The 22,652-nt window shown below is 45.4% G+C and overlaps 1 protein-coding gene across 4 annotated transcripts in view; it reads right to left on the reverse strand.

Moving 5' to 3' along the window:
- Positions 1-21,295, reverse strand: part of LOC130141865 (E3 ubiquitin-protein ligase RNF38-like) — a 180,193-nt gene extending 158,898 nt beyond the window's left edge. The window contains exons 1-2 of one of the 4 annotated variants that reach the window (XM_056323102.1): positions 20,593-21,295; positions 20,231-20,327 (exon numbers count right to left, since the gene is read on the reverse strand). In XM_056323102.1, the coding sequence (XP_056179077.1) occupies positions 20,231-20,327; positions 20,593-20,736 (241 nt within the window). In that variant the 5' untranslated portion in view covers positions 20,737-21,295. Of the gene's footprint in view, positions 1-20,230; positions 20,438-20,592 lie in introns of all 4 variants that reach the window. The other 3 variants (XM_056323100.1, XM_056323101.1, XM_056323104.1) reach the window with 3 other exon arrangements.
- Between the last annotated feature and the right edge of the window lie 1,357 nt (positions 21,296-22,652).

Below are 22,652 nucleotides of genomic sequence, written 5' to 3' on the forward strand. Positions count from 1 at the left end.
CTCATCCCAAGAGTAAGAACACAGATGGAGGGAAGGGGTATGCTTTTATTGTGGTGAAAAAGGCCATCATGCTGTCATTTACCCCAACAAACCTACGCTGACCACTGCAAACACCTTTTATCCTCTTAGTTTTATTAGAATTGGTCAAAATGTTAGAGGTAAAGACGACTCCTGTAAAAAAATATTCCACGTTTTATTCTTTCCCCTCATACCCCTCTGCTAGCATCCAGGTTGCCACAAAACACAACAGAACAGGCAGTCTTTGGGGAGGTTTCTTTTCTTCTCCCCTCTCTTTTTCTTTTTTCAAGGAGAGGGGGGAGACAATAACAAAAGTTTCTCAAGTGATAATTTTTTCCAGCGTGGCACTCTTAAAAGTCTTCCTCAGTTTTGGAACCTTCACTGAGTGACAAAAAAAGAATGGAAAATAAACCCAGATCTCACAAGTGGTCAGAGGTTGAGAGAGCCCTTGAGAAAGTATCATGTACACTTGTTCAGTTCTTATCCCCTTCTTTCAACATTGTGCTGGCTTTGGGTGAGGTAGAGTTAATTTTCTTCATAGTAACTAGCATGGAGCTACGTTTTGGAATTGTGCTGGAAACAGTGTTGATAAGACAGGGATGTTTTTGTTATTGCTGAGCAGTGCTCGCACAGTCTCAAGGCCTTTTCTGCTTCTCACACAACCCCCCCAGTGAGCAGGCTGGGGGTGCACAAGAAGTTGGGAGGGGGCACAGCTGGGAGAGCTGACCCCAACTGACCAAAGGGATATTCCATACCATATAACATCATGCTCAGCATATAAAGCTGAGGGAAGAAGGAAGGGGAGAAACATTTGGAATGATGGTGTTTTGTCTTCCCAAGTAACCGCTACTCATGATGGAGCCCTGCTTTCCTGGAGATGGCTGAACACCTGCCTGCCCATGGGAAGTAGTGAATGAATTCTTTGTTTTGCTTTGCTTGCATGCGTGAAGCATATAAAGCTGAGGGAAGAAGGAAGGGGAGAAACATTTGGAATGATGGTGTTTTGTCTTCCCAAGTAACCGCTACTCATGATGGAGCCCTGCTTTCCTGGAGATGGCTGAACACCTGCCTGCCCATGGGAAGTAGTGAATGAATTCTTTGTTTTGCTTTGCTTGCATGCGTGACTTTTGCTTTACTTATTAAGCTATCTTTATCTCAACCCACAAGTTTTCTCAGTTTTATTCTTCCAATTCTCTCCTCCATCCCACTGTGGGGAGAGTGAGCGAGCAGCTGTGTGGTACTTAGTTGCTGGCTGGTGGGGTTAAACCATGACAGACTTCCACTTCTGGTCACTGTCAGTGAAAGGATACTAGGTGGACCTTAGGTCTGACCCAGTATGGCTGTTATTATGTTTTCAATCAGTGGAATAAATGGGGAAAGGAAGAAAGGGAGATCGGAAGAGGGGGAAAATGTAAAAAACATTTTTTTAATTAATTTTGTAATCACCTTTATTTATAAAATAAAAACCCCTTCCATTTCAAAACCCATGGAACTCAAAAGATTTGAGCATTTTCAAGGATTTTATTTTTAATTCTGACTTGTTCTATCATAATTCTATTTGATTTATATGATCATCAAAAATATGCTTAGCAGTCTGAAAATTTTCCTCTGTGGAAAAATAATTTACTTTGCATCCAAAAAAAAAAAAGACAGAAAAAAAGCTTTTCTGATGGAAACGTACTTGGTTGTTTCTTCTGTTTTTTTGTGCTTGGTGCTGTGCATGGAAAGAGCAAACATTTCAATATCTTATCATGTTAATTATCTCCACATTACAGTTGGAGACCTGTTGAAATTCAGTGGGTGTACAGGGTAGTAATCACCTGTCCTATTTTACACAATAAAATGTGGGACATCTAGTCACTCCAAGCTGTTTTTCCAAGTCAATAGCACCCCTAGAAGGTGATGCATGACATAAGGTAGATTAGATGGCTCACCCTATGGAGCAGCCCATTTCTCTCCAAGATAGCAAATGACTACACCACTGACTAGTCCCTGGCCTGAGATTATTATAACTGAACAAGATGTGGAAAACTACTGGCCAAGACATAAGAAATTGCTGGACGTGACAGATAACTGTCAAAGCACTGAGTGCAATAATAGGCCTTCATTGTCCTGACCAACCTTACCTGGGACTCCCACTCACATACCCTCTGCTCACTGGGTCTAGGGGCTCCATTTAAGTTCAGGCCCATACTATATGTCCTTGCCTGAGCTATGCAACTGGTATACTTGTTTCCAGTCTTGTCCCCTGTCATTCCTGACATGTTGCTTGGACTTTCCAGATAGACCTCAGATTTGACTTGTTACCTCACCTGTGTCTGATTATTGTTGGACTGTTGATGGAACCTGCTGCTATCACCACCCCTGCTCTGCTCACCCTGCTCAGATACTGTGGTGTTGTGCCCTTTTTGGTTAGGTCACTGCCCCTGTCTGTGCTGCAGTTGCCTTTGTGTCACAGTCTGATAGTCTCTGACCAGGTAATTTTAGTTATTCCAGAATAATATGAAATATCAGATTTACTTATTTGTAGGTATTTGACATTACATGGTATTTTTGATTTAGCAGAGTGATACAGCAACATACTGAAATCACAACACAAACACACTACAGCAATTGCAACATATAATTGGATCACAATATAAACATGATTCCCGCTACCAATATCTATATGCTCACCATCACGACACTGAGCATCCCCAATTGCCAGGAAGGAATACATGGGTTGAAGCCAGCTCAAGCCTGTTGCTTTCTTCAAAATTCACCTTGCTAGTTGTCCAGTTTTTCTGCTCTGTGTTGGGCTGAGCCACATATACATTTCCCATGTTGGTCTGTCTGGCTTAGGAAGATAATACTCTCTGGTGATTGTATTAGGGAGGGAAGTCCATTTGCATAACCAGTTGACTCAACCTGTTTATCTAAAACAGTCCCCTTTGTGTTGAGATAAGTTCAGCTTCCTTTACAATAGGTGTGGTCACTTTCTACATTCTTTTCTGAGTGTCATGAGCACATCACCCTTGCCTATCTTCTCTGAGCCTTCTTCCATTGTAGGGGTTGTTGATCAGTCACACCTTAGTTCTCAGCTCACCTTCCCTCATGGAGCAGTTCTCCTCTTGCTGCTCCTTGACAGTTAGCTCTGGCCTTGTTGAGCCCTGAGCTGAGTACCAGAGTCTGGCTCTCAGGCTAGATAGGGACTTGCCCCTATGGCTCCCCCACAGCTCCAGGCTGACCTCCAAACCCTATGAGAAGCTGTAATCAGCATGCAGAGGCAGGTCACAGACTACCCCTGCCCCCCACCTCCCCAAATCCTTCAATGGGCATCAGATGAGGGTATGGGGATTTATTAGTGAGATACAGCTAATCTGTACTGCTTATCCAAGAGAAATTAGCCACACAGAGTTAATAATATTCTGGCTCTCAGGGATGGTCCTAGACTGCATCACCCCCTATATGAAGAGCAAAGACGCAGTGCTCCAGGACCCTGATTATTTATTCATTGCTCTGGAACAGTAATGGAGGAAACTTCAATCATGCAGCTGAGGCTGCCTTGCTGGAGCTATGGCAAGGGAGTCAGTCAGGCATTAACTATGCAATTCAATTCAATTCAATTCCAAATTCAAATTCATGTAGTTGGCCATGGAAACCGGGTGGGAGGAACCAAGCCCTTATGGCCTGTTACAGATCAGGGCTGACTGAGGTTCTCAAAGATGAGCTAGCCAGGGCTGACCCACCCCAGAGCCTGGGGCAGCTCTTAGATTTGGCTATCACCCTGGAGAAATGCCTGATAGCACACCAGAGAGAGCATACCTCCACATTTTGCTCCACCTCCCTTGCTATCCCCAGAGGAGAAATCCATAGAGATAGGCAAAACCCAACCTCACTTCAAGAGTGAGAACACAGATGGAAGGAAAGGGTATGTTTCTACTGTGGTGAGAAAGGCCATTGTGTTGCCACTTGCCCCAACAAATCCTCTTCCCTAGCCACTAGTGGAGGGAGTGTGGTCAGGGGCATCTGCACAAGGTAAGGGATGTTGTGAGTCCAGGATCATCACCCTCCCAGGTGGGCACACCATTTTAACTATTGTTCTGGTAGACTTGGGACCTCCCATTGGTTTATGGCCTCTGAGTATGGAGAGTGCCCAGCCCTGACCCACCCCAAGCACAATCATTGCTATAAGATGGGAGGAGAACCCAAGATTGGGGGGGGATGGGGGGGCATCACTCATGAGACTTTTCCTCTTTGGGTAACCATGGCACCTAGACACTGAGATTTTGCCCTTCCTCATCCTGCACACACCCCTCTTTCTAGTCATACTCAGGCTGCCCTGGTTATGGAAGCAGAACCTATTGTTAACTGACAATTGGTCTTCTTGGGATTTCCTGTGGAAAGGGGATATTCAGAACCTGAGGACAAGATCTGGCCCTAGGATCTTCTTGGGGCTGTCTCCCTCACCACAGCACCCTCTGCGACTTGACCCAGAGACTCCCATGTTCCTGGCTCTACATCATGTGTGCAGTTGTCCAGGTTGAACATACCTCTGCCTCAGTCACTGGATCCCTTGCTCCCAACAATGTTCCTAGATGAGTACACTGACTTTGCAGATGTCTTTGAGAAGAAGGGGATGGAAACACTACTGCCCTGTTGCCTGTATGACTGTCCCATTGGCCTGATCCAAGGAAAGGAGGGGCCTTTCAAATGCTTCTGTGCCTGGAATTAGCAGCTCTTGAGGACAATCTGGCATGTAGGTTCATCTGTCCCCTCCATCTCCCCCACCAGGGCTCCCATATTTTTCAGCAAAAAGAATGATGGAGGTTTCTGCCCCTGCATAGAATACAGGGGGTTGAATGATACAATGGTTAAAAACCATCACCCACTGGCTCTCATCCTGAAGCTCTTGGTACATTTGCAGGAGCTAGTTGCTTCACAAAGCTGGACCTGAGAAGGTGCTACAACTTGCTCGAAATCTACAGGGGGGCAAGTGGAAAACTGCTTTGCACACCAGGTACAGCCACTACGAGTATCTTGTGATGCCATTTGGTCTCTGCAATGTTCCAACCACCTTCCAACATTTTATAAATTATGTCCTGAGGGATTTGCTTGATAGCTCTGTTGTGGCATACCTGGATGACATCTTGACTTTTTCAACCACTCAAAAGGCTCATGTAGACGACATGCAGGAATTCTCGAGTGACCTGTGACAGAAGTATCTCTATGCCAAACTTAAGAAATGCTCCTTCAGGAAAATGAAACGGGTACTCACTACAGCCCCATTCCTAGACTACCCAGATGGCCTTTCATTGTAGAAGTGGATGCCTTGGAGCGGTAGGGGTCATCCTCTCTCAGAAGGTCAGCCCTGAGTGGGAGCTCCACCTCTGTGCCTTTTTCTCTCAGCAGCTTGCTCCCACTGAGACAAATTACATCTGGGACAAGTTGCTCCTGGCAATCAAAGCTGCCTTTCACCTCCTCAAGGAGGCAAAAGACACAACAGTGTTGTTGACTGACCACCATAGCCTGGAATACTACTGAGGGATGACAGGTCTCTCTCTCAGCCTTGCCCTCTAGGCCTCTGTCTTTATGCACTTTCACTTCATTTTCACCTAATGTCCAGGGCAGCAAAATGGCAAGGCTGATGCCTTGTCATGGAAGGGGAACTCAGACACTTTGTCACCACCACAGCAGAGGATGAGCACTACTAGCAAAGCATTGCCCTGGTACTAAATTAGCCTGCAAAAACAGGACAGCTGCCTGTATTGGGGGAAGAAGCTGTACATCCTGCAGAGACTGATGCAAGCATCAGTGCCGTCATGGATCTGCAGCCAGATGCATGGGCTGATGGAAAATACAACACCTGATTACCTGGACCTACTGGTGGCCCACAGTACAGGTCACAGTCCATGGACTTCATAGTAGACCTACCTGACTCACAGGACAACACAGCTGTCCTAGCAATGATGGACCTCTTCACTAAGATGGCTTACTTTTTTCCCCTCAGGAAATTGTCCACAGACTGCCTGACTTCCTACAGCACATTTTTGATGCCATAGCCATTCCCAGACAGCATCATTACTGACTGGGGAAAGGGGGGAGGGGGGGGAAGCAGTTTACAGACAGATTTTGGAAGGAGCTTGTGGGGCTCTTCCCCATACAAACTTGCCTTGCCCTCTCACCACCCCCAGACCAATGAGCAGAGAGAGTGAGTCAGATCCTGGAACAGTATCTCTGGCATTACAATAATTTTCTACAAGATGGCTGGGTCACTGTATTGGGTCTGGCTGAACCCCATAGCAGTCCTCATAGTGCTGTGCTTTGTATTGGTAGCTAGAAAGGTGGTGATAACACACCAGTGTTTTGACTACTGCTGAGCAGTGCTCCCACAGCATCAAGGCTGTCTCTCCAACCTTCACCCCCACCTCATCAGTACGCTGGGGGTGGGAAGGTCTTGGGAGGGGACATAGCCAGGACAGCTGACCCAAAGTGACCAATGGGATATTCCATACCATAGGACATCTGCTCAGATATAAACACTAAGAGAAAGGAAGAGGAAGTGGGGGGCATTTGTTATTTATGACATTTGTCTTCCAGAGCAACCACTACGTGTACTGAAGCCCTGCTTCCCAGGAAGTGGCCGAACATTGCCTGCTGATGAGAAGTAGAGAATAACACTTTTTGTTTCCTTTGCTTCTGTGTACATGACTTTTGCTATTGCTTCATTAAACTGCTTTTATCTTAACCCACAAGTATTTATTTTCTCCCTCCCTGTTCCGCTGAGGAGGGGAGTGATAGAGCAGCTTGGTGGGCACCTGGCATTCAGCCAAGGTCAACCCACCACAGTCACCCTCCTCCCATTGGCAGAGTTTGTTTACAACAATAACACCCTTGCATCTTCAGAGTAGACTCCATTCTTTGCTAACTTTGATTTACACCTTCAGAGTCATCCAACCACAGCAGCTGCTTCACATGCACCTGGAACTGGTAACCTGCTTGTACAATTCCATCAAATTCACGTTCTCTTTATAACCCAGCTGGACAAAGCCAGAAGCACCTATAAAACAGGCAGATGATGTTGTCTGGCCACAGCCTTCTCCATTGGTCACTGGGTTTGGCTTCCTAGCAAGCACATCCAGACTGCCTGACCATCTGCCAAGCTAGACCATCATTATTTGGGGCCTTTCACCATGGCTGACCAAATCACCTACTGCCTGGAGCTCCCATGATCCTGGAAGATTTACCTAGTTTTTTGTGTCTCCCTCCTGAAGCCTTATCACACAGACCCTTTCCACTGCCATTGCCCCTGTCTTTTCTGTAATTGCCTTTTGGTTGTAACTCTTTTTTTCCCCCTCATAGAGCAATTCTGCTCTTGCTTCTCCTCATCAATAAGAAGTTACGGGCAGTGCCATGAGGGATGGCTGGATTTCATTTGAGGCTAAGGAGAAGACACCTAACGTGAGTATCGGGGGCCTTTTGGGTAGTAGAATCTTGCAAGGCCAGCAGTGCTTGGGTAACTGTACAGTAATAACATATATAGCTAGAGAGAGAGAGAGAGAGTGTATCCTCAGTGTATCCTCATGGGATACTCTCTCATCAGGAATATAGGAAGCAGCATTGCTTCACATAAAGCTGGATCACCCACATCTCCCACAGGAAGTGTGTGCAAGTAGAGGTACCTGCACTCCCAGGAGAGGGTGTGCATATAATGGTGTCAGTGGGGTGGGTGATTAAAACCTCTTGGGGTTAGTTATAGGAGGGTGTTTACAATTTTTTAAGTGTTTATTAATATTTTGTGAGTTTGTAGTATTGTGCTTTATCTGTTGAATTCCTGATATTGATCCTGAATATATAGTTCACTGATTGCTGGCTAATTATGTCATCAATAAACTATTTGGATCCTGATTTGATTTAAACTACATAGGTTCACCAGGGTTTTTTTCCTGCAACAGAAGTACGAGGGCAATGAAAAGGAGGGTGAAGACATGGGAAAATGAGTAATTTATGCAAATCATGGGATCAGGGCTGTCTGGGGGCACTGCCAGACAGCCCTGCACTGGATCACTGCAGCCTAAATCAAGACATTGAACAAAGCCTGTTGTTCTGACAATGCCACGCAAATCAAACTTTTCTGTGGTCAGGAAGGGGAGCTGCTTTCACTAGCTAGCAGGAGAACACTCTGACAGGATGGGTCAAGCATCCTGGTATTGCCATATCGGTGCCTGTTCTAGTCATGATGGCATTTTGCTAATCAGTGCCTAACATCCGACATAGTGCCAGGATCCTGATCTGAAGTTAGCAGACTAAATGGGTATGTCTGGGAAGGAGGGGTTGGTTATGTAGGGGAGAAGGCCATCTGGTGGAATTAGATGGATGCTTGGAACTGGTAGGGAAATCAATGGAAAGGTATGTGTGGGAAGCAGGGGCAGCATGGACAGATCCTGAGCCATGATCCTCCTGGATGAACTGGAGAAATTGAATAGTCACTAACTACTCTAAGAATGAGAAACTATGTAAGGCTACTCCAGAATTTCTGCATCACTGCAGCTCCCCTGGTCCCAAGAGCCTGCAGCTCTGACTCCCTGGACTACTGGTAGGACCTGTTGCTGTTCACCACACTGCCTCTTAGTGCTGTGGGAATGTGCCCTGTTGGTGAGGTCGTTGCTTGGCCTGTGTTGTGTCTGTTCTCAGCTTCTGGCTCACCTTCCTTGAGAGGGCAGCCCTACTCTTGCTGCTGTCTGACAGTATCTAAGGCAGTCTCTTAAAGGTTAAAAAATGACCCCCCTTGATGAGTAGGTAGTATAAATGATTGTTTTAAAGTAGGCAGGGCTTCAGAAATCATAAAGAATGCTCATTCATGTCATCATGCCATTACACACCAACTTATGTACATGACCAGTTGTGCTCCCTCTTATTTGTTAACTGAGAGAGGCTATGAAATTCTCAGGGAACAGTAAGAGTGACTCCTTTGTGAGGGAGGGCAAGCTAGGAGACAAGGGTGACAGCAAGGCAGGTCGGGGCAGTGACCTTGCTTACAAGGTGTGCAGCCCCACTCTCAGGGTGCAGTAAGGGCTGGCTGCTCCCTAAGGGAAGAGGAGCCAGGAGCTGAGCAACAAAGACAGCAGAAGCAGTGACCTTGCCAGCAAGGGCCCAGTTCACAGTACCCAACTAAGGCAAGCAAGGCAGGCCTGGGGATGGTAGCCAGATTCAACCAAGAGTTCCAATTGCCAGGCAAGTCTGTGATGATGAGGCAGATCTGAGACTAGGCTAGGAAGTCTGTCCCCAGGTCAGGGTCTGCATCAGTGAGGTCTCTGGCCAGGTAGGTACAGGCATGGCTGTGGTGTAGTTGTAGCTCAGGTGGAGGCCAGCTGCTAGAGCATCAGCTTAAAAGCCAAGGGAAGTGGGGGTGGGTCTGGCTGAGGCCTCCCAGCAGAGCTACCTGGGAGTACTCTCCCCAAAGTCACGGAAGGGAAGGGAAGGGAAGGGAAGGGAAGGGAAGGGAAGGGAAGGGAAGGGAAGGGAAGGGAAGGGAAGGGAAGGGAAGGGAAGGGAAGGGAAGGGAAGGGAAGGGAAGGGAAGGGAAGGGAAGGGAAGGGAAGGGAAGGGAAGGGAAGGGAAGGGAAGGGAAGGGAAGGGAAGGGAAGGGAAGGGAAGGGAAGGGAAGGGAAGGGAAGGGAAGGGAAGGGAAGGGGGGCTGCCTTCAGCTGTACTATATCTAAGTTGGCCCTGAGCCCAGGCAGCCAAACCACCAGGAGTAGGGGCTGCTCTCAGGGCCCTTAAACCCACAGTACCTACCTGTGCAAAGAGAACAGAGCAGGTCCGATGACAATAACCAGGGTCAGACAACAGTCCAGATGGCCAGGTAAGTTCATAGTGATGTATTGGTTAATTTTTGAACTCTGAAATATTGTAGTGCTTTACTGAAGGCTAATTGTTAAGAAAAAATTCCAAACTATAAAAGATAAATATCATCTCTCTATGTACACAGGAAAGATTCCCAACAAAACCATACCAGGTGCTAGACAACGCTGCAATGAACACAGGTTATCTATGTTATAATGTAAGATTAGCCATTACAAGAGAAATTAGTGAAATGTCTTGAAATGTCTTATCATCTATAGATGATGATAAAGGTTCCCTTTTCATACAAACCATGATTAACAAGGGCTTGTGCTGAGAGGCAGAGGCTCAACCTAAATAAGATAGCAGTGATTCTGAGAACAGCAACCTAGGTGATAAAAGGTATGATATCAATTCCTTCAACTGAGAAAGGTCTGGAGAAGACAGTGTTTTAAAAATGAACATTTGGGGCATGTATCTGTATTTGAGAAGATGAGAAAACAGGAACACTATACATACTCAAAAACCTTAAAATATCAAATTTCAAAACCACTTCCCACTTCTTTCCCTAAATAAAACAAAGTACTCATTCTTCCTTCTACATTACTTGTCAAGTAAAGTAATTTCTAAAAGAAAGCTGTATCTTAGATTGCCAGTGCACAAGAACAACAGCCAATAATTTTCCCCTCAACAGTGAGAAAATGTTTTCCACAGCCAGGGAGCTCTAACAACAAAATATATATTAACTGCACTTTACACACACATAGAGAGAAAAAAAAAAAAACCACCACAAAAAACTCCCAATACTATAGAACAAGCATAACAGTTCAACCAAAACACATCATGTCATGGTTCAACCCTAGCCGGAGACTAAGCCCCACCCCACGCATCCACTTCCTCATTCCCCCCACAGTGGGATGGGGGAGAGGATCAGAAGAGTAAAAGTGGGAAACTCATGGGTTGAAATAAAGACAGTTTAATAGGGAAAGCAAAAGCCACGCATGCAAGCAAAGCAAAACAAGGAATTAATTCACTACTTCCCATGGGCAGGCAGGTGTTCAGCCATCCCCAGGAAAACAGGGCTCCATCACATGTAACAGTTACTTGGGAAGACAAACACCATAATGCCGGATGTCCCCCCCTTCCTTCTTCTTCCCCTAGCTTATATATGTCATATGGTATGGAATACCTCTTTGGCTAGCTTAGGTCACCTGTCCTAGCTGTGTCCCCTCCCAATTTCCTGTGCTTCCACAGCCCTCTGGCTGGCAGGGCCCAAGAAACTGAACAGTCCTTGACTTAGTATAAACATTACCTGGCAACAACTAATAACCTCAGTGTCCTATCAACATTGTTCTCACACCAAATCCAAAGCACAGCACTGTACTAGCTACTAAGAAAACTAAATCTATCCCAGCTGAAACCAGGACACTATCCAGTCCTTATCCATACCATTTATGTCATGCCACACTTTCCAATACAACCTCATTAACCACCATCACCCTTCCCATCCTTTGATATAATACACTGATATCATTCCCCTAGTCTATGCACCACCCTTGTAAAAATGTCTATAAAATGTCCACACAATTTCCATTGAGTTCATTTAGTCCATGAACACGATCTCTTATGGTGGTCACTCAGGAGATGAGAGGTTGTGTGTTGTATGGGGTTATCGGGCATCAAAGCCGGCTCAGGTCAGGTCACTGCTGCACTTGCACTGCTTCTTGTAAGGCTTGTCCTCCAATGGTTCAGGTGGTTTCTGCTATAGTCATTCCTATAACATGAAACTCAAATCATGGGTTACAACAATTTAAAGGTATATCCATTACAGTCTCTATCCCTGGACCCTTTGGACCAGCCCATAGGGTTTAACATTGCAATGAACTCCTCCCCTTGCCCCTGCTCTGGCTTGGACTTATCCACAGACTGCTGTCCCTTAGGGTTGTACCTGCTCCAAGTGGAGCCTCAGCTACGAGCCACAGTCTCTCCAGGGTTATCCCTGCTGCGGCACAGATTCATCCACAGCCACAGTCATTTTGAGGTGCACCCGTTCCAACAGGGCCTTATCCATTGGCCATGACCATAGACCTGCTCCAGAATGGCCTTACCCACAGCCACAGTCCCTTCAAAAGTAAATCAGCTCTATCATGGCCTTATCCCTGGCCACAATCCCTCCAGGGCTGTACCTGCTCTGTCGTGGGCTTATACATGTCCACACACTTTGAGGTGCTCCAACATGATCTCATGCACAGCCACTGATTCTTCAAGGTGTACCTACTGCAGCACAGACTTGTCCTTGGGCCACAATTCCTTCAGAGGCATACCTGCTGTGGCATGGACATAACCATGGCCACAGACACTCCAAGATATACCTGCTCAGGCATGGACTTAGTCACGGCCACAGGGGCTTTGGGGTGTCCTGCTCCCACGTGGACTCATCCACAGGTCACAGTCCCTTTGACTGGAGTTCACACTGGAGTTCCAGCCTGTCCAGTACAGCAGCACAGAAACAGCAGCCATGCCCTGGCCATCTGCCAGTCCAGGCGCATCACCATTGCTGTTATCAGAATGTTCCCGGGCACAGCACAGTGAGATGATAAGCAATACAGCAAGCAGCGAAGCAAGAATCAGCCACTAACGAGCACTAGACTCTAATATACAGTAAGGCAAGAGAGCCCCATGGCAAGCACAGAAACCTGCCCCTAAATAGCTAAATAGCAGTAACAGCTACAAATTCAAACTAGCACATTCAAATCAAAACTGTTGTTATCTTGAACCCTTCACGCCCCACACTGGGTGCCAAAAAGGACTCATGGTTCAACCCCGGCCGGTGACTAAGCCCCACACAGCTGCTCACTCACTGTAAAAGTAAGAAAACTTGTGGGTTGAGATATAGACAGTTTAATAAGGAAAGCAAAAGCCACACATGCAAGCAAAGCAAAGCAAGGAATTCATTCAGCACTTCCCATGGGCAGGCAGGTATTCAGCCATCCCCAGGAAAGCAGGGCTCCGTCACAGGTAACAGTTACTCAGGAAGACAAACACCATAACGCTGAACATCCCTGCCTTCCTCCTTCCCCCAGCTTACATATACTGAGCATGACGTCATATGGTATGGAATACCTCTTTGGCTAGTTTGGATCACCTGTCCTGGCTGTGTTCCCTCCCAATTTCCCATGCCTTCCAGCCTTCTCACTGAGAAACTGAAAAGTCCTTGACTTAGTATAAACATTACCCAGCAACAACTAAAACCATCAGTATCCTATCAACATTGTACTCACACCAAATCCAAAACACAGCACTGCACCAGCTGCTATGAAGAAAATTAACTCTATCCCAGCTGAAACCAGGACACATCTAAAGAAAAAAGCAACAGAAAAATAAAAGCAGGAGGAAGGTAGCACCTTGACATCAGCATGTTCACATGAAGGGAGATTCACTACAAATTTTTTTAAGACACTCCCTGACGTTTTGCATTCTTATTTGAAGAGGAGGGAGCTTAATCAGAGCACCCCTGCATGGTTTTGCTGCATCATCCTTCTCTCCTCTCTTCCGAGTAAGACATTCCAAATCACCTCCTAAAGAGTCACACTGAAAACATTCCTAATCCTTCCCCAGTCAGGCTTCTGACCAGCATGTCGTTTGGGATGGTCACTGCCAGTAACTATTGCCAGATGACCACCTTGCTGAGGGATAGGATAGGTTGTCCAGACTCAGATCTGTGGCTCCCCCCTACATCTTGCATCTCATTCAGCTTTTCAACCCTATGTTTAGCTGACATCATTCTATCTGCACTTCTGATATAAAGCAGATACCATATAAGAAGACCTGATGAGTGGGTTTCAAGTGCAAGAATCCTGAGGAAAAAAAAGATTTTAAATCTTTTTCTTAGACAACATAGGTTAAAAGATTATATGTACATGCGGGTTTCATTTTGCAAAGGTAACATTGAGGGTGAAGAAAAGAGGTTATAAGCAGCATGAAAAGAAGAGCAAAAGCTTTTTTTAAAAAAAACTAGCTCATATTTTCAAAGGGTTTGTATGTTCACAGTCACGCTTATTAGTACTCTGATAAAGCATTATTCTTTACTTCCAGTGACAAAGTAATCATTCTTTTTAACACTATATAAATAAAACTTCTGACATAAAATTTCAGTCTCCCCAGCTGTCCCAAAACACAACCCCCACATAAAGCGGGAAGAATACAAGAAAAGAAGCAGGCAATATGTTTTAAATAATTTTACTCTGGAATGAAATATCCCACAGCACAAACAACACATTTTTGAGTGTCTGTGATGCTACTTTAAGATAGGCATGAAAACATGTGTGTTTGTAGCATCATTTCCAATACTGAAAAATAATGCAGACATAGAAGGGAAGTGTTGGGACATGGACTGAGGTAAAAAAAATATAGCTATCTATTCAACTACAAAGGGCAACTGAAGAGATTTTAATATTGAATTAAAGTCACAGTTAAATATGCTTGTGTCATTGCTTTTAGACACAGGACAGCTACATTTTGCAGCATTTCACTGAATTGAGGCCGTACTGTACACCAAGTTATCATTATCATGTCTGTTACCAGTCATTTTAACTGAGACAGGATTACCAGACATATCCTCACCATAAAAACTATAAGATGTTAGGCCTGAATTGCCTTTCAACTGCATACAAGCAAATCCAGGGCATTTTCAGTAGTGTTTGTACACTGGTACCAACAGAAAAATCAAGACAGAGGAAGAGATGATGGTATATGTGTGTGCATCTCCAGCTGTATGTGTGCATGTGTGTGTGTATGTGTGTGTGTCTTCTTCTGTGCATTTGTGTATGTGTATACATATGCATCTGAGCATCTCCTGTGGTGTGCACATGCATTTCTCCCTGTGTGTGAACATGCATCAGTATCTACCAATGTGCATGTGTGCACACAAGTATTTCTCTCTGTGTCTATGTGTATACACTCATGACTGTCTCCCTGTATGTTTATGTGTGCCTCTCTCTCTGTACATAATTTCCCTGTCTTCCTGTCTGCGTGTATCGGTCTCCCTGTGTCTGTGTGTACCTCCTTCTGCATGTGCATCTCCCTGCGTACATGTGCATGTGTCTCAATGTGTGCATGCTCTGTGTGTGTACATCTCCCCCTCTGACTCTGTGCATCTCCCTCTGTGCCCATGTATATCAGTGTACTCTGTGTGTGCATGGGGGTGTAGGGGTGTGTGTCTCCCTCTTTATCTGTATGAATCTAAGTGTCTCTGTGTGCGTGCACACATCTGTCCCTCTGTGTGAGCATCTCCATCTGTGTGGGTGCATGCTAGTTTCTCCCTCTCTGTAGCATTGTGTGTCTCCATATACGGATGTCTTGTGTTAGCCTCTGTGAGTGTACATGCACAAGCGTCTCTGCATGTGTCAGGGCACGTTTCTCCCTTTGTATGTGCATGAGTGTCCTCCTCTAATGCACAAAAAATTGCTCAGTGGATATGGGGAGAGCAGTGGACATCATCTATCTCAAATTTTGCAAGGTGTTTGACATGGTCTCCCATCCCATCCTTGTTGGCAAGTTGGTAATATATGGACTAGATAGATGGACCACAAGATGGATAGAAAAGTAGCTAAACTGCTGAGCTGGAAATAGTCAAGACAGCTTGATGGGGTCCTGGATAACCTAATCTAAGACCCTGCTTTTAACAGAAGGTTAGACTAGACTTTTTTATGAGGGGGAGACACACATGCACATATGTGTGCAGAGAGAAACATTCATGCATACATGCTCACTTGCTACAAACACACCTACAGAAGCCTGCCTTGTTATTCTTGACATCTCTTGCCAGTTTGAGTTCCAGCTGAGCTTTTGTCTTCCTAACTGCATCTCTACATGCCCAAGCAATATTTCTATATTCTTTGGGAGTTTTTCCCCTTTTCCATCTCTCATATGCTTCTTTTTTTGCATTTGAGCTCTCTCAGTAGCTCACTGTTTAACAAGGCTGGTTTCTTGTTATGTCTACTCCTTTTCCTGCTTAGGAAGATGGACTGCTCTTGTGCTTTGGAGGAGGCCGTCTCTGAAAATCTCCCAGGACTCCTGAGCCCCTTTACCCTCCAAAGCAGACTTCCATGGGATCCCTCATAACAGTTCCCTAAACAAGTTGAAATCAGGTCTTCTGAAGTCCAAGGTCTTTATCCTGCTACTTGTCTTCCTCATGCCCCTTAGGATCTCAAACTGTGATCTTTTGGTCACTGCAGCCAAGGTGGCCATTGACAGTCACATCTCCATATAAATCTTCCTTATTTGTAAGCAGTAGGTCCAGAAGAGCACCCACCACTCCTAGTTGGCACATCCAGCAATTGCATCAGGAAGTTGCCCTCAATGCATTCAAGAAATCTTAGAATGCTTGTTCACCACTGTGTTGCTTTCCCAACAAATATCAGGGTAGTTGAAGTCCCCCATAATAACCAGGGCCTGCAGACCTGAGGCTTCTTTGAGCTGCCTGAAGTTGTTATTCTGTTTGTATCTCTCTGTGTGAACATGTCTCCTGTGTGCATGTGCAACTCTCCTTGTGTTTGTGCACACAAGTGTCTCCCTGTGTGAGCACATGAGCATTTCCCTCCATTTGTACATGTGCAGAAATGTCCTCCTCTGTGTGTGTGCACATGAGTGTCTGTGTGTGTGTCCCCAAATACCTAATTGGAGGATACAGAGCAGATGAAGTCAGTCTCTTCTTGGAGATGCACAGCAATAGGAAGACAGGCAATAGAAACAAGTTGGAACATGGGAAGTTCTAATTAGGAAAAAAAATTTTACCATGAAGGTGGTCAAATACTGGAACAGGTTGCCCAAAGAGGTTGCAGTATCTCCATCCTTGGAGGTGTTCAAGGCCCTGAGAAACCTGATTTAATTAGACTTGTTCTGAGCAGGAGGTTGGACTAGACTTCTGGAGGTCCTTTTCAACCTAGATTATTCTATGATTCCATGAGTGTGCATCTGTCTGTGCATGTGTGTCTCTGTGTCTATCTCTGTGGACAGTGCTTATAAAATATGTTTAGTTGTTACTGTTACTGTTTAGTTACTCCCAAAATTTGAGGAGGGTTTAATAATATAGTCTTGATCTTGATATTTTACCTTTTGGCAAAAAATGGAAAACTTGTTTTCAAAAATATGACTAACAGGATTTTCAGCAACATCAAAAAAATTCAACTTCCTGATTCCACAAATAGGTGCACAACTCAATTCTCCAGTAGCAAAAATTTAAATGCACTAAATAGATTTTCACAGATCCAAAATGATCTTTTCCCAGTGTAGGGGGTGAGATAGGAATCATTTCTTCTCTCCCATCTACACACCACCTGATTTGGTTTGTAAAATATCTACACTTTCTTAACACTAGAAGATTAATCGCAGGTCATAATACACATACACTTTATATAGGCTTGAAATTATAACTAAAAATGAACATTCATCTGCTATGAGGATCCAAACACATTGTAAAACTTAACCATTTAATTCTAGTACCCAAAAGAGCTTAAACTCTTTGAATAAACTGGTCCTAACTGTTTCAAGTGTCATAGTTGCAAACAAACTTTTCTGACTGCAACATCATCTCTAACAGAGATTGCTCAAAAACTGAATGTTTAGCTCAGGATCTGCATTAATGAAGACTTTTTAACAATCCCCCAAAGCTCCATCCCTTTTCAGAGTAAAAACAAGAAAGAAAGTGAACTCCCCCTAATCCAATGGCAAGATCTCGGTACACAGTTACCAGGACTGTGATGAACTGAAAAACTGATAAAGGTTCTATTTCTTTACTGTATCTAAGAGTTTCCAAGTCACAGGCAATGTAAAACTTTCTTTCACAGTAATACATTAAGTTAATTTTATTATGAGATTATCAGAAGTGCAGGAGAGCTAGGAGAGGATTTGGGATCAGACTTCAACCTGAGCTGTTCAACTACACCAAGAATGTCCAATTTCTAAACAGCAGAATTGAAATGAACTTTAGTCAAGTAAAACTTCCCTTCCTGAGATCACTTATATCTGGAGAAGATATTTTTTTTCCTGTTAAATATCATCTTTTGTGAAAGACCCACATAACTGGGGAGGAGAGATAGCTAATAAGAAGTGATCTCCAATACACATACACAGATATTTCTCCAATATATATATATACCAATTTAAATGCAAAAATTAAAATTCTGTTTAAATTTTTAACATGATATTCCTTTAAAACATTTCCAACCACAAATTCCAAGGGAAAGTGGTGAACCCTGTTGAGTATAAAATATATCTTAGAGTAAGATTTCTAACAGTGTAAACAACCACACTACAGACTCTCATAAGTTATCTAAGTAATTCCCCAAGACATAATCACAGTTACAAATATATTCTAGGAAAGGATTAATTAGTCTATTTTTCCACGCTTCAGTCCCAAAGAATGATCCTTCATTGTTTGCTGTGCTCCCTGCACCAATGCATAATTACTGACTTCATATATATAAAACTGATGTTATAGATATGGTTATTATATGTAGTTATATAGTTATAGAAATAGGGGTTTATTATATTTTTATATATAATAGTTCTTCTTGCCATATGCAAACAATGGTGAAAAAACATCTAAGACCCCAATCCTGAAAGCACAGTTGTGTTTAAAATTTAATCATGTGGGAAATCCCAATGCAGTCTAGAAAAGAACTCCCATGTTTTACAATAAACACATAAACTTAAGTGTTAGGGCCTCAGTCTTGAAAACATCATAGCTCCAAAATAAAAGTGAATTGAGTGGTCAAAAGCTGTTCCTCAGAGGGATATCATCATGTAACCATTTTTAACAGGAAATGGACCTGACACTTAAAAAGTCAGGTGTCAAATGGCCAATATACAGAGATTATTAGGAAGAAAAATAGGGTTTCCATAAGATTTTTCCCAAAATTTTGGAGTTACTAACATATACAAGAATTTAAGAAGCCATATCAGTCATAATAATAGTTTCAAAAGACATTTACAGTAAAGGAAAAAAGTAGTCAACCAGCTAGGGGCTGCTTTGGATTTGTATATGCATGTAATTTTGGAACTGAATGCCACTCCTGAAGGACTGCAAGAATCCCCACAAAATAAATATTCTAAAAATCAAACACTTGATGCTTACAAAAGTGTCAGTTCACTTTCCAATACAATACAAAGGACAATAAGAAAGCAAGCAGCCAGCTACTCATTAAAGAAATTAAGTAAGAGTACATCACCCATACACTTATGCTATCTACTACATTTATCAACAGATTAGTTGTATTAGGGGGCTGTTTCTTTACCAAAGAGATCAGAGCTAACCATAGACAATCACTGAATCTCACATAATATTTTGGAGGATCAGCTAAACAGAATAACTACAATCAAAGTTACACAGCCCTGATATTATTCAGAATACAATAAAAGTTTATGTGACAGTACAGACATATTTAAAGGCACAGTAAAAAAACAGTAATCTCAAATTAAAAAAACCCCAACATTATACCAACAGGCTAGGAAACACAAAGACAGCACAAATACTATATTAACAATGATTATACTAAGAACAAATGTGCCCTCTCAAATTTAATTACAGCATTTCTTCTCCAGCAGCATAATTTATAATGGCACATCTGATGCTAATAAATATATATATATATATATGAAAGGTCTCAAAGGATGGAATCATTTTAAATGCTTCTATCCTAACAACCAACTTGGGCTCTGTGGCAAGACCCATGCATCCCTTTGAGCCACATGGAGCAAGAGAGTTCAGAAACTTTCTCCAGCAGTATAGTCCACTCAACGATTCCAATACCAGAAATACAGGGAGAAAATAGGCAGAGAAGGAAATGACTTCTCAACATAGATCTGAGGACTCCACAAACCCTCGGTCTTGTTGAGTCTGTTTCTCCTTAACCCCGATACACTGCAGTTTCAGCTGTTCACCAGGGGGTACAAAACTAGAACAAGAGCCCCAAAAAGTTAATTTGCTTTGGTACAACTCTAGCAGAGTTTTAGTCCCTTTTCCAGGAGCCCCAACGTCTCCACCGTGTGCGCTGCTGCTCTCATATCACCCCGGGGACTCAGCACCGTTCAGGTCGCGAGGCGACCAGTCAAGAAGGTTACAAGCTCTGAGGGCAGAGACCACCCCAAAGGAGATGGAGGGCGATACCACGACTCTGGTGTCTCCCCTATCCCTGCATGTTTTACCGCCTGGCGTCCAGACACCCGTCGTGTCTCCCGTGGGGACACATACCCGGCGGGACAGGCATAACTCCACTGAAGTGTTGAGGAGGGTGTCAACTTCTGGGACCTTTGGGGGAGAAGATGAACAAAGGGGTTGTCGGGAGGGGTGGGGTTGGGTAGCCTTCCCTGCCTCACACGCACCGCTTACCTGACACAGGGGTGTCCGGGGCGGCGATGTGTCTGCCTCTGCCCTGGCTCTGAGTTCCTTGCTCCGGGAGGCTCGGCCTGTGTAGGGTTGGCGGCGGCTGGCGGAGGGTGGGGGGAGGCGGCTGCTGGATATGAGCGGCGCCACCGTTCATGGCGAAGCTGAGGAAGCTGGAGTGGATTCGGGGTGGCTCCAGGAGGAGGAAGGGAGCTGGGGGGGAGGTGACGGCTGCGGCAGTGATGGGGGAGGGGGAGGAGGAGAAGAAGAACGCGGGAGGCGACAGCGCAGGAGAAGGGGGGGAGGGAAACGGCGGAAGGAGCCACCAATCTGCTAGTGAGCCCAGCTTCCCTATCCGCTTCTCCCACCTGGCGAAGGGGATCCGATCGATCTTCAACGCCGTCCTCCCCGGACTTTGCGGATTCCCGGTCGTGGTTCCGCAGGCAGGCGGAAGGAAAGAGGCGGGAGGCGGGCTGCACAGCGCAAGGTTGCGAGTTGGAGGCGATCGGCATCACTTCCCTCCGCCCGCCCCCAAGCAGTTGGCAGCAGACGGGGTCCCAATCCCCCAGACAGCGCACGAGGGGTGGCGGGCGCGGCAGCAAACTTCCTTTCGGTCTCCTCCCCTGCGAAGTAGCAGCGGTAGGGCAAGGGGGCTGTCACAGCTCGTTGTCCCCCCTGTACGGGCTCAGGGGCACTGGGCGGGGGCTGAGCCTGCTAGTTCGGCAGGGGAGGCGATTAGCTGTGCCTCACTACTCAAAGGGCTAGGGCTCAGTGCAAGAGAGAAAACAAAGGCAGCATAGAAGGCTATTATACCTCTCCCTTCCCCGCCTCCGCCCTGGAAACAATAACAGCACTACGCCAGAGGAGCGAAAGAAGAATATCCGAATCAGTGAAGTCCGTCCCCTCCCCACCCTTCCGTCTCGGGGACTTCCTCTACCGTTTTGGCCCCCCTCGTATAAGACGGCAAGGTCCACATCTCAATCCCGGCCCTGACCGGAAGAGGGGGGTGATTCCCCGCGGGTGCCTGTTCATGTATTGGATACCTCTCTCTGTCTCTCTCTCTCTCTCTCTCTCTCTCTGTGTCTCTCTGTGTCTGTGTGTGTCTGTGTGCGTGTGTATCTGTGTGCGCGTGCGTGTCTGTGTGTGTGTGTGTGTGTGTGTGTGCGCGCGCCCCCCTTCCTCTCTCCCTATGCTGGGAAGAGGCAAGTCCTCTATCCCCTGCTCAGGGAAAAAGTTGCTTCCTTCCTCCTCTGCTATCGGCCTCACCAGCCCAGCATAAATTATACATGGTGAGAAAGAAGAATGCTCAGCTCACAGCCAGCCCTGCATCTTCCTGCTTCCATACCAATTCTGTCCACTATGGTCCCAAGGCAGCAGAGGGGATCAGTGCCTTTCTGGAATACCGGCTCCTGCACGGGATAGAACGTGACAACCAGGGGAGGGCCTCATCCCCACCAAACACACAAACTTTCATTCCCTTGTTTTGTTCTCCCCTCTCCTTCCTTTCTCCACTTCTTTTCCTTCCATCCCACTCCCATTGCCAGCATTCAGCTGCACCAGCAGGTCTCAGCCCAACCACCTTGGATATCCCTTGGCCATACTGGAAGGGGCAAAATGTCCTGCATCATATGCCACTTGAGATGCTAGGGCACATCCCTCTCCCAGGTCTTGCTCCCTTCTTTCTTTTCCCAGACTCTACTTGCCCCCACCCCCAGCGGTGGCAGTGACAGATGTCTCAACAGTCAAGGGCCTGGGCACTAAGCTCAGGCAGAGCTCTGCTCATCTTTATCTTTTTTCCCTTCTCCTTTAAAAAGTTTATGACCAAAGCATACAAGCAATGGAGAGAGGACAGCCCCACATGGATTGCCACACATACACACAGAAAGCAGAAAGCCACTGGCTAGCAGTACTGCCTGTACTGCTCGGTATGTACTGGAGCATCTCACATGAGGAAAGGCTGAAAGAGCTGGGGCTGTTCAGCCTAGAGAAGAGAAAGCTCGGGGGGGATCTCATCAGTATACAAATATCAGAAGAGAGGGTGCAAAGAAGACAAGAGCCAGGCTCTTTTCAGTGGTGTCCAGTGACAGGACAAGAGGCAATGGGCACAAAGTGAAACACAGGAGGTTCCATCTGAACACCAGGAAACATGTCTTTACTGTGAGCGTGACTGAGCACTGGGACAGGTTGCCCAGAGAGATTGTGGAGTCTCTCTCCTTGGAGATAATGCAAAAGCCATCTGGACATAGTCCTGGGCAACTGGCTCTTGGTGGCCCTGCTTGATCAGGGTGGTTGGACCAGAAGACCTCCAGAGGTCCCTTCCATTCTCAACCATTCTGTGATTCTGTGTGTGTGCATGCACATGGCTGTAAACTCAACAGGGAAGGCTTGAAAGGGCTTGGTAGACTTTTCCAGCCCTGGGTCCTTGCCA

Source organism: Falco biarmicus, chromosome W (genome assembly GCF_023638135.1).
Source record: "Falco biarmicus isolate bFalBia1 chromosome W, bFalBia1.pri, whole genome shotgun sequence".
NCBI lineage: Eukaryota > Metazoa > Chordata > Aves > Falconiformes > Falconidae > Falco > Falco biarmicus.